The sequence below is a fragment of the Wolffia australiana genome, chromosome 14 (assembly GCF_029677425.1).
Source record: "Wolffia australiana isolate 7733 chromosome 14, ASM2967742v1".
In the NCBI taxonomy this organism is placed as follows: Eukaryota; Viridiplantae; Streptophyta; class Magnoliopsida; order Alismatales; family Araceae; genus Wolffia; species Wolffia australiana.
In genome coordinates this window covers 2,148,598-2,160,801 of record NC_135848.1, presented here as the reverse complement: position 1 = coordinate 2,160,801, position 12,204 = coordinate 2,148,598, and the positions used below count along the sequence as shown (strand labels likewise).

The 12,204-nt window shown below is 36.0% G+C and overlaps 1 protein-coding gene across 2 annotated transcripts; it reads left to right on the top strand.

Annotated features, from left to right (window-relative positions):
* Nucleotides 1-4,486: 4,486 nt before the first annotated feature.
* LOC144711726 (putative LRR receptor-like serine/threonine-protein kinase At1g05700) lies at nucleotides 4,487-9,316 on the top strand. Of its 2 annotated transcripts, none has more exons than XM_078585745.1 (13): nucleotides 4,487-4,683; nucleotides 4,763-5,291; nucleotides 5,420-5,907; nucleotides 6,359-6,497; nucleotides 6,757-6,828; nucleotides 6,952-7,023; nucleotides 7,109-7,189; nucleotides 7,456-7,601; nucleotides 7,710-7,936; nucleotides 8,037-8,163; nucleotides 8,261-8,329; nucleotides 8,410-8,596; nucleotides 8,702-9,316. In XM_078585745.1, the coding sequence occupies exons 1-13, from the start codon at nucleotides 4,563-4,565 to the stop codon at nucleotides 9,111-9,113; spliced, it is 2,670 nt and encodes an 889-aa protein (XP_078441871.1). In that variant the 5' UTR covers nucleotides 4,487-4,562; the 3' UTR covers nucleotides 9,114-9,316. The 2 variants fall into 2 exon arrangements, with proteins under 2 accessions (XP_078441871.1, XP_078441870.1); XM_078585744.1 differs by having other exon boundaries at nucleotides 4,489-4,683; nucleotides 7,707-7,936.
* The last annotated feature ends 2,888 nt before the right edge of the window (nucleotides 9,317-12,204 follow it).

The window sequence follows — 12,204 nt, the reverse complement described above, 5'->3', positions numbered from 1 at the left end:
GATCTGTGCTTAGGCGATTCATTCCATGATCTTGTTGATGCCGTAACGATTCTGTTAAAGTCTTCCACATCAAATCGTTAATAGTTTTTCATCCATATTGAGGTCTAGAACCCAACAATTGGGAGACAAATGAATAACATAGTAGATGGAGAAGGCCAGAATAGGTGAGAAGAAGGTTGAAGGGGAATATGTGCAAATATATGCATGAACATCAATATCCTTGGTGCTCATTATTTGTACCCACATAGGTCTGAATACTTTCCCTATTTCAGGAATTTTTAAGGTCAGAGAGGGGAATACAAGACAACATTAGTCACAACAGCTTGTATTCAAGGTGTAGGGAAACCTGTAATGATAACACATCTGCTTCCTGTGGACTAACATTATCTATGGAAAATTCTCAGTACGAGGAAAAAAAAGAAATTAAATTCCACTTTTTGCCTTGGTAAAAAGATCCTAAGTGCCCTTCTATGATCACAAGGGTGGAAAGACAACCATTGGGATTGGTGTTTCTTGAAGGATGGAACCCTTGGGCTTACTTCTAATTGTGGCAGCTCTCCGGCCTCATCCATCATCCCAGACAGTCCCTCCTAAGAGCCAATGGACTACTCGGTGCCTCAAATATATCTTGAAATCATTTCATGTAATTTGCTATGCATATGCCACATAGAAATTTCAGGATTTTTTTATTTCTTGATGATTTCCATTTTAAATATTGGATGAATATACGATAAAAATAGGATAGTATCTAATTATTTAAATGATCACTGTCACATTTAACTTGACAGAATAACTAACATTCTCACTAAGATTTCATGTCAACGTTGCAAGAATGAAAAATCAGAAAATATTCATATATAAGTAATATCTTCTATGTATCTTAATGCACATACAACACGTGTGTCAAAAAGGGAAAAAATTCCATTATGATGCCACAATCCCAAAATGCACCATAGTGTCACCTTCATATAACCATATTTTGCATTTTTTTAGCATGTGGAAGAAAACGCCAATTCCCATGCTTACATCAGACATATTTCTTCGAACACAATGGTCCATGAGCATATGATAGCCAATTAAGGCCAATGATATAAAATCACATAAAGAGAGATAAAAAATCTAATGATCCACATGTTTCCGAATTCTAAGATTGATATCATAAAATCAAGGAGATTCATAGCAAAATTATGAGGGATGGCTTGGTTTTGTACCATCTACCCATCCATGTCCTCTTCTATATAAATTGCAAAAACAGTTCTGACATTCCTCAGGGTTATAGATCTATTGAAACTTATTATTATCTTCTTGTATGTATTCTTAAGTATTTAGAGATGAGAAATCCTGATTATACTCCTGGAATGATAAGCACAGTAATTAGTTAGGATGAGAGGGGTAAAGCACACTCCTATGATAAAAGATCAATGTGTTGTTGAGAACTTTCAAATATCCATTGGCTCTCCTATGATAAGCGATAATGATGTTTATTATCTATCAAATAAAAGTGAATTTACTCTCATTCTGAAGTAGTTTATAATATAAATCTGGATTCATTGTATCAATCATCTCTCCTTCGTCTTCTATCGAGCAATCATAAGACATTCAGTTGCCTATTACTTCAGATTTTCTGTTTTTGTCTTGTGAAACTATAAATCTAAATTCATATTCTGAATTTGACTTTAAGTCATCAATTCTAACATTTCCATGAGGATCAAACCATCTCTAATCATTATACACTTATTGATGACTCATAATGTGATTAAGGGTTATAATTTTTTGATTATTGATTTCATTGCCAACAATAAACATATAAAAGAAGTCTCCCAATGACATATATCTTGTCCAAAAAAGTATAAATTTTGTTTTGATGAAGGTATTGTAGAGAATAAGAGAAGAATAAAGCGGCTCATTCAAAGCTTCAATCACAGATTTCCTTGGATAGTATTTGTTTTTAATTTTGATGTATATGATATGTGGTTAAATTTCATGATCATCATATAGATTTATAGTTTCCTTTCTGCTTCCTTAGATAAACCTGGGGGAAAATTTTCATCGAAATGAGAGAATTGATCATATAATAATAGAAAATAAAATGATAAACCGGTGGTAATGCTTATGATTGAAGTCTATGAATACATCCAATGATTAAGTGAATTATGATAATATCATTATACACATGACTAGTCTTTAAATATGTTTTATAAACATTCCTATTCAAAGGATACTTGAGAAGGACATTGAAATGACCAAATAGAAAATCAATATCTGGCCCCAGTCATATGATATGGACGATCCCCTAATCATTAGTGTAGAGACATTAAGGAGATATAGTGAGTGCTTTTTGGGAAAAGAGTTCAGTTAATTGATCCATTTGAATACATGAATATCGTTATACATATCGTTAATCAGGTTGGTTCATGTCATTGTTGTATAACAATATTCATGTATTCAAATGGATCACATACACAAGGTTCATGGATGATGGTGGATATCCTCAAAGTCTGGGGAATTTTATTAATTATTCCTGACAACAAGAAATTTTATTAAAATTTCCGCAAACAGTTTAAAATAGAAGGGCACCCTCATTTAATTCCCATATGAGTCATTTTGAGTGTCGCCCCATTTCTTCTCTTCCTCTTCCTTGATTGTTTCTTCCAGTGGCGATGGGATGGAGAGGAAATTGGATTTCCAACTGTTGAGTGCGTGGAAAGAAGAGGAGATACATCTAGAGGTGGACATCTAAACGGATTGAAGATTCTCAATTGAGGAACCAAGAAATTACAGATTTGATTCGTGCAAAGGTGATGTTGTTTTTCTTCTGTGTTCTTGGTTTTCAGATCCGTATTTTATTCAATATTCCGCTGTGCAATCGAGCTTGGATATTGTCAATCAAAGTCCCAAAATTCCCAACATCCTTTTCATTCTTTTAATTTGGGAGTTGACTTTTAGGGTTAAACTAGATAGCTAGTGCCTTTAAAATCATAAAGCAATGTTGCAAGATTAGATGGAACAGAAAGGTCTAGGAATAAAAATGATTAGTTATTTATCACTTTGTAGTCCAAAATATTACAGAGAATCGCGGAAAAACCAACAATTGAAGCCCATCAGCATATAAAATAACTAAAACCTTGAGAGGTAAATCATGTATATTAATTTTCATAGCAGGTTAAAATTTTCATTTAACTAAGTACTTAAAAATTTTAAAGTCAAATATATAAAAATTATATGTGAAAGATTGGTTGATATCATAAGATGGTTCATTAAATATATAATATGGACATTTGGAATAATTAATTTCATGCGAAGTAATTATTCCAAATACCTAACTGGAGAGTGTTTCAGCTTGACATGAGAGAGAGAAAATTTTAAAAATAAGTTATTTCTTTTTGTTTAAGATAAGAGAGATTATAATGTCAAGAGATTGATCGATAAGTTGGATTGAAATAGTTTAATCTGAGAACTATAATTGAGGGAGAATTGAAAAAGAAATCAAGTTCATTAAAGATAGAAAACCACATATTTGAAATTTTTGGATGTTTTTAATATCCTGATTTTGAATTATAAAGTACATAGTGCATTGAATTTGGGGAGAACTGCACCACATAAATAAATATTACTATTAGTAAATTAACATTGAAGATTTTGGGATTTGGGTTGAGTACATATTGAGAAAATTTTATCTAGATTCTATATATTTATGTAAATAAAATTCTGTCCTGGTTCCTAATAACTTATTTGGCTAAGCATGATGACTTTTTTATAAAGCTTTAGCGGATCAGTTGGAGGAATCAACAGGTGCATGAAACAAATTGCTTTGAGGGGAATTTGGCTTTTGTATTTTGTTGATTGCATTAAACATAATTATCCTTATTTATAGTGCAGGGGTTTGGCAGGTTAGATTATTTATAGGTGATTGTGCTGGGATAAGATAATACGCAGAACAGAGGAAGGGACTCGCCCAAACTTCTATCCAATAATTGCATCTTCCATACCTTCGACCACCATTCCCCTTGGTAGTTCAACGTCTATTTAGTAATAAAATAAAATATCATGCTTAAAACACTTTAAGAATAGTTTATGTTATCTGCATCAGGGGTGATATCATTGAGATAATTTTTAAATTCATAGTTTGATAACAAATACATATGCGAACCTAATGGCTAAATGTAGAAAATTATAAAAAACCGAAAACGTAACTAATGTGCGGAAGTGTCATTCAGGAAAAAATAGTGAGAAAATAGAGAGAGAAACAATTATTTCTTCCTCGTAGGGTTGGGGCAACAATTATTTTCATAGGTTGTTGGACGCACTGTAAAATACCTTCTAATTTACTGCTCTCATTCGACGAGGAAGAGAGAAAAATCCAAGTTCTTAGATTCCTCTGCAAAGTGGGACCTGCGTATTAAATGCCTAGCGTTGCCCTTATCTTTGCTCTAAATGCTACTCATTATTGAGTGGCTGGAATGCACCGAAATTCAGCCTTTGATGAATCAGCTGCGTCACCGGTTTTTAGCTGAAAACCAGAGAGCATTCCGTAGAGGTCTCCCCTATCACGATCTACATAAATGTGCGCAGCGAAGAAAGGAGTGACCTTTGCGAAGATGTCTCCACCGAAGCCTTCTCTCCATCTTCTCTTCTTCTTCTTCCTCCTGCTAATTCAACCATTCGGAGCTCAATCGCAAGAAGGTTAGTGACCTTCCTTGCAACCTACATTTTATATTTTCTCCTGAAACTTTGTCAGTCAGAGTTATACGATTCCTAGCAGGTTTCATCAGCCTGGACTGCGGCTTAGAGGGGAGCTCCGGCTACAAAGACAAAATCACAGGAATCAACTATACCGGGGACTCGCAATACACAACCTCAGGGAAGAGCCATGCCGTATCCGATAACCCATTTGAGTTGCAGTACGAAACTCTTCGAAGCTTCCCCAACGGGACTCGCAACTGTTACAGCCTATCGCCGGTGCAGTCTGGCAGAAAATACCTTGTCCGGGCCGGATTCTACTATGGCAACTACGACGGCCAAAACCTCTTCCCCGCCTTCGATATCTACATCGGTGTTAATTTTTGGACTTCTGTCGGCATGGGATCTGACGGTTCTTCAGTGGTCGAGATCATCACGATGCCACGAAGAAGTACGATAGAAGTGTGCCTGGTAAACACCAACGGAGGAACGCCCTTCATATCCGCGCTTGAGCTGCGGCCACTCCTTGATTATATGTATCCTTCAGTCAACGAGTTCAAGTCTCTGATCAAGGAGTACCGTTGGAACTACGGTTCGTCAGGTCAATTAAGGTGATTTTTCCTCCTGCAGTTTAGTCTGCGGAGCAAAAGACGAAGTTTTTTTCCCGTTTACGAAGGTGGGTGACCTAAAAAATATCGTTTCCCGAGGCTTAGATGGGCGTTACGTGTTTGCAATGCAGGTACCCTAAAGACCCATACGACCGCTTCTGGATCGGCGTAAACAGCGGCTTCGATCTGTTGAACACGACGCAGCGCGTGGAGTCCAAGGCCGAAGATCCCTTCCAAGTTCCCTCGGAGGTGATCCAGACGGCCATCACTATCGCCAAAACGGACAACTATCTCACGAGCCGAGCAATCCAAGGGAAGCCTGGAGCGAAGGGGTACATCGTCTTGCACTTTGCCGAGCTTCTGAAGTTGAACCCGGCGAACGAGTCTCGGAAACTTGATATATTTGGAGTAGACGGTAACTCGCTTCTCTTCGCCAAGTATAGCCCACCATACTTGACTGTAGATCACAAGGAGATTTCTACTGTTGTTGTCGGAGAGTCGGGTACCTACACTGTCGCCATCCGTGCCGCCAACTCGTCCACACGCTCATATATGATCAACGCCCTCGAGAGCTTCGTCGTCAGGTCGATGAATGAGTCTCAGACTGTAGATTCAGATGGTGAGTTCAGACTTCCGTTTTTACTTTTTTAAAATTCATCTCTTCGCTCGTCTTTGAGAAGAAGGTTCTTGTCACAGTAAATGGTTTAGTTCTTGATTTCGTTTCTCCCTCCTCGTTCATTCTCACAGAGAAAAGAAGAGACGAGAGAGAGAGCCAGACAGAGATTTGGAGAAGGAAGAAACTGCGTAGTGCTTTAACTGCGTAACGCACGAGAACCGTCTATACTCTCTCTAACTGTGATAAAAATAGCAAAGATTAAGCCAACAGATGTGTCCCCTATGTTTGCTCAAACATCAACAGGGTTCCATCTTCTTAAGAAATTTTGGTCTTATCTTTATAGAAGAATTTGTTGTCGAGGTTCCATGTTATGGCACTTTACATGCTGATACTTTGTTATACGTTGATTCAAAGCTCTTTTGTGCTAACCCTATTACACCTTGCGGCTCTGCAGTTCTTGCCATTGAAGATGTCAAGAAAGCATTCAGACTGACGAGGAACTGGGAATCAGATCCTTGCTCTCCAAAGCAGTTAATCTGGGAGGGAGTGGGCTGCAGCTACGAAGCTTCTACAACTGCCAGAATCACATCTCTGTAAGTTTAGACTATTCTAAGATTGAAAATATAATTATTCGGCTTTAATGTTGCTGCTTAAATGATCATTTCAAGGAAAGTAGAATTTCTTGTTAAAAATAGAATCTTTCACGATGGATAACATAAGAATTTTGAACAGTATACAGACTATATAATTTAATCCCCGATTCTGTACCCCTGCATATTTCGATTTTGATGTGGTTTTACTTGATTTTGATCTTAGAACTTCTGACATTGCTTTTTGAATCAATTTATGTAGAAACCTTTCTTCTTGGGGCTTGGAAGGGGAAATTCCTTCGTCAATTGGCAACCTGACCGCTCTAACATCACTGTAAGAAATCTTTCTGGTTACACAATTATTGCTTTTATGCTGTATGCTGAGAAAAATGTTATTCTTGTATAATAATGGAGCGCCAAATTTTGAATAAATAATTAATTATATATTGATCATCAGGGATTTATCAAATAATAATCTGAGCGGTTCGATTCCAGAGATATTGGGGAGTATATCTTCTCTGAAAAATCTGTAAGTTGTTGAACCAATTTCTAAATATATTGCCTCCTTCGATTTTAATGATTATATTTAAATCATTTTCCCCTTTGTCATGTAGATACTTATCTGGAAACGAAGCCATTGGGAACATTCCACAAAGTCTCTGCGATAAAGTCTCCACAGGCACTCTTTCAATAAGGTTAGAAATTCAGGGTCCGGGATTACATTTCCAAAAGAGAATTCAATGTAATATACAAACTTTGAAATAACATTCCCAGTCTCTGGTTTATATCTCTACAGTTTCTTAGAATTTATATAAACAATATACTTAAATTCGTTCTGTTGGAAAACATTTGAATCAAGCTTTTATTATTCTGACTTTTCTGCAATCAAAGGTTCTGCACTTAACTTAGCTAGAAAGTATAGCACTAATTACCATTTTTATCTAATCACCTTGCTTTTTAGTGGCGGGAAAGGGGAATGCAGGATCTCCAAGAAGAGCAACAAAACAATCATCATTGCTATCACTGTTTCCATTTCAGTAATCTTCCTGATTATTCTGGCAGTCCTATGGATATGTTTCAGAAAATCAAGATCGATTTCCTCAAAAGGTATACTTTTTGTACATCCCCCATTTATTTTTATCCTCACCCAAGCCATAACAAAAAAATGAATGCAACATTTTCAGTGATTGACACATAATATTGTACTTCCAGTAGATGAGAAAAAGAGTGCAGGAGGAGAAATAGAAGGCGTAATGGGATCAAAAAAAGATGGTCAGTTCACATTCGCAGAAATTATCCGTATTACAAGCAATTTTAAGCAAGAAATTGGGAAGGGGGGATTCGGAGCTGTCTACTTTGGTAATCTCGATGATGGAACGAAGGTTGCCGTGAAAGTCATTTCCTCATCATCATCTCAAGGATCTCGCGAATTTGAAGCTGAGGTGATTCACAAAAATTGCATTGAATAAAATTTGTATTAAGCCAGTAGAAATTTTTTCTGATTCATTGGTAAACTGCCATTCTTTGATTTTTTTATTTCAGGTCATGCTACTAACGAGAGTTCATCATAGAAACTTAGTGCGCCTGCTGGGATATTGTGATGAAAAGCAAAATTTGTCCCTTGTCTATGAATATATGGATAACGGAAACCTGCGAGATCACTTGTCAGGTGATTATTAATCGTAGTCTTAGGCTGACTATTTATTGATGCGATATGAATCAAGTTAACTGATGTTAGATCTCATCTATGACCTCTCTGGCTGTAGGTGCACTTTCGAATGGGAGTTTACTTAACTGGAAGCAAAGAGTTAGCGTTGCTCTTCAAGCAGCGCAAGGTATCTCGTCTGGAAAAACCCAAATATATTTATATCCTTACGGTCACATCTCTCATTACTAACTACGCCAAAAAATTCAGGCCTAGATTATCTCCATAATGGATGCAGACCTCCCATTATTCATAGAGATATTAAAAGCAGCAACATTCTACTCAATTCTCAGTTCGTAGCAAAGATTTCAGACTTTGGACTTTCAAGAGATTTTGCCGTCGATGCAACACATATCACGACTGCAGTAGCAGGTACTCCAGGATATCTTGATCCAGAGTAAGCACCCTCTCATACAGTTCAAGTATAAATTATTTTAAATCTCATGACCGGATTCTTTCTTCAGTGGAAACGGATGTGTTGTGATTTATATGTTGGTTGCAGGTACTTCCAAAATGGTGGGCTCAATGAGAAGAGCGATGTGTATAGTTTTGGTATCGTCCTTTTGGAAATATTGACGGGACAGTCACCATATCAAAAATCCGAGCAGAGGACACATATTGTTTCATGGGTTCGTTCTAGGCTTGAAACCGGTGACATTGACGGTATTATAGACTCACAGTTGCAAGGAGATTTTGCTGTTAATGCTGCCTGGAACCTTGTTGAGGTGGCCTTGTCTTGCACATCAACAACTTCACAGGAAAGGATTGCAATGAGCGATGTTGTGACGCAGCTGAAAAAGTGCATGGACAAGGAAGAATCCCTCACTCTATCCAAGGAAGTAGAATTCTCACAGGTTTCGACCAATCCATATATGTCTGGGGAAGCTACTTTGTCGTTTCCTTCTGCAAGATAAGTGTTATCAATATTGTGCTCATGCGATGGGGGACACCACTGAACTGCACAAAAAAAGGGCAGACGAGTGAAGCGATATTGGGAGAAGACCTATAAAATGTCAACGTGTATGATATACAAGTGAAATCCGTGATTCTTATAGCGAATGTATGATCACAACCCTACGCTTTCTATTTCTGCTAAAAAGTCCGAATTGCATGTTGACACATATTTTCATGATCATTCCTTCTGGACTATAATATTTAATTCGGTATGCTTATCTCAAATAATAAAAGTGGCAAAAATTATTTCTTCAAGTAACGTCATCTTTCATTGATTAAATGACAAAGATGTACCTTATCATTTTATATTAAAATCAATGGAGTTTAATGAAAATGCGTGTCAAAGCCTTTCTAAGGGAATCCATTTCCGTGACATGCTAAAGACAAGAATATGAAATGAGTTGATAAAATCAACAAATAAACCCATAAGAACGAGATTGGATATGTAAAATATGATTTTGGGAGTTTAGCCTGTCAGGCCCCTTTAATTATGAAGAAAAAACTCTTGAATTAGATGGTGCACAGACTTTTCATGAACTTTCTGATTAATAATAATAATTATAATTTATTAGTTTATATATATAACAAGTTCCTTTTGAAATGTTTATATAATTTTACATCATATAAATCTATAATTTCTTGAAATGTTTATTTAATAGAAAATAAAAATTATTGCATATATATATGTGACCGGGATAACTTACATTAATAATATTTCACGATTATTACATAGTATCACAATACACACAATCATGGGATACACGAAAATGGGTAAGGGAACATGGGTCACAAGACCAAGGTGAGGGAATATTCTCTGATGGCAGACAAATGTCTCACAAGCCAATCTTTGTGAGATGAAAGCTTTTTGCTAATGTGAAGTCATATTTATGCCACCAAACCCTGAAAGTGATGAGAAGTTTCAAAATTAAAAAAGTTTTTGATGATTTTAATTACACCAGTTCCAACCAGGGTCACAAACTCGTATTTGACAATTGACCATATGCTGTCATTTGAGTTGTATTATGCACATGATTCATTACATGTATATGATAAAATTTGATGAACATTCTCTATGTTTTGGTAGCATAACCCCATTGCCCCCATGAATAAACATGTTAAAAATTGGTTCATAGAAGTTGATGACTCAACCTACGATTGGATTAATTTATCCTCAATCAATTAAACAAGAATATGGTACCCACTTGAATATTGTTTAATTCTAAAATATTCCAAGTCATTAGTCAAGATTATTTAAACCTTTTAATGACCCTGTTTTATGCCAATTTTTATGCCTCCACTATATATGTTGACGTACAGGACGTGGAGAAGTTATTGTCATCCTCTTCATTGTGATTCACATCAGTCATCATCCTCTTCTTCGTAATATTATGCCGATATGCCCTGTTATTCTTAACATATTTTCAGTTTCACACTGATTTTATATATATACTGTCATGATTCATATAACTCATCCATTTAACACTAATTATAGAGTTCACTTTTCACTTCAAAAGTTGTCATGTCATGGACAGAGTGCACAACAACCCAAACAATAGAGGAATTAAGAAGATACATGACACATGACTCGTTAGAGGGGCATTTAAGAACAATAAGACTTGCTGATGACTACATCAAGAATATGCCAAAGATCATCCAAATCAGTGACCACCAAATGGTAGTACAATTTTCTTATGGTGACACTTCAAATTTGTCCAATTTAAAGAACATGATGTGTTGAATGACATTGCTATCAGACAACATTGTGAAGAGGAACTCTTTGATGATGGAACATCAAATCTCTTTTGGGGTAGATGACCTTTGAGGGGTTGAAAATTTGATAAAAAATGATGTCATTAGTTGTCTTATTTGTTGCACCAACTTATGGCATTTGTAGACTCTAATCACTTAAGGAAACCTGGTGATATTCCACACAAATTGAGGCTGCCCCTACTAGTGCACTCATAATCAAGCCATGGAAGTTGAAGTGTTTGAAAGGATGAAAGCCAAGATCTAACGGATGCTAGTCGATGTTGACTAGGTGTATCAGAAGTGAACGGTGGATGGAAGAGAAATATTATGATTTATTATATGTAAATGTTCACTAAATTGATGTGTGTTGGCAGTATCATGAGCATGTCCTCTCTGCTCAAGAGCTATGTGGAAAGCATGATGTGTAATCTATGGCTGCGATCCTGTTAGAAGTTATGAAGACATGTTCTGCGCATTGTGATGCCATGAAGACATCAGACTTGTTTGACAATGACTCTAAGCTAGAGGATGGGCCAAACAAGGGGGAGTCATCACAATGATGCATCGGTTCTTTGGGTGAGGTGATGATCAATGTTAGGACATCAGTTTGGACCATTTGTCTAAATATAAAGTTATGAATGTATTATGTTAATCTTTAATGGACACACCAATTAAATCCATAGTTAATTATAATTGACTATCGGACATAATAAAGTAGCACTAAAGAGATAATCATGGAATCTATTAAGAAGTGAAAGTGTTGAATGAAGGTGCTACCTTCTTCACAACAGGCAGAAGTAGACAAATATCTCGTGCGAGGTGGGAGCTGCTCAAGGAGTTTGCCTTCCTCTTGGGTTTGTTTGCCTGCAGGACAGATCGTGTGAGCGGATCGACAATGTCAATTGGTGGGGATGTCTGATAACACACATTCGTAATAGGTTATTATGAGAATATTTACTTGTTTATTTGAATTAAATTTGTTATATATGCTTGTTACCAAACCTAAAATAATTAAATGCATTCTTTGAAAGATTTTTAAAATTTTTGAAAATTTTAGGATTTTTATGGTGTTATATTCTAAAAAAATATTTTTGAGTAAAAATATGATTTTTCCTAAATTGATCTACATTACATTCATGAAGGAATGACTTTTCTAATTCATAAAACATATTTCTTTGTATTTTTGGATTTATATTTGATTCTATATGAATATATTAATGATTTTTGGGGTTTATTGGTTCATCACCTTTTGTTGAATCAAAAAACTTTGGTAATGATTAGGTTCCTAATCATTGCCAAAAG

What these genes read in the sequence shown, in the direction of transcription:
- LOC144711726 (XM_078585744.1), top strand. Translation starts at nt 4,563, where the DNA reads ATGTGCGCAGCGAAGAAAGGAGTGACCTTTGCGAAGATGTCTCCACCG. An exon ending in TCAGACTGTAGATTCAGATG is followed by an intron (nt 5,908 to 6,358) that starts GTGAGTTCAGAC and finishes GCGGCTCTGCAG; the next exon opens with TTCTTGCCATTGAAGATGTC. An exon ending in CCTGCGAGATCACTTGTCAG is followed by an intron (nt 8,164 to 8,260) that starts GTGATTATTAAT and finishes CTCTGGCTGTAG; the next exon opens with GTGCACTTTCGAATGGGAGT.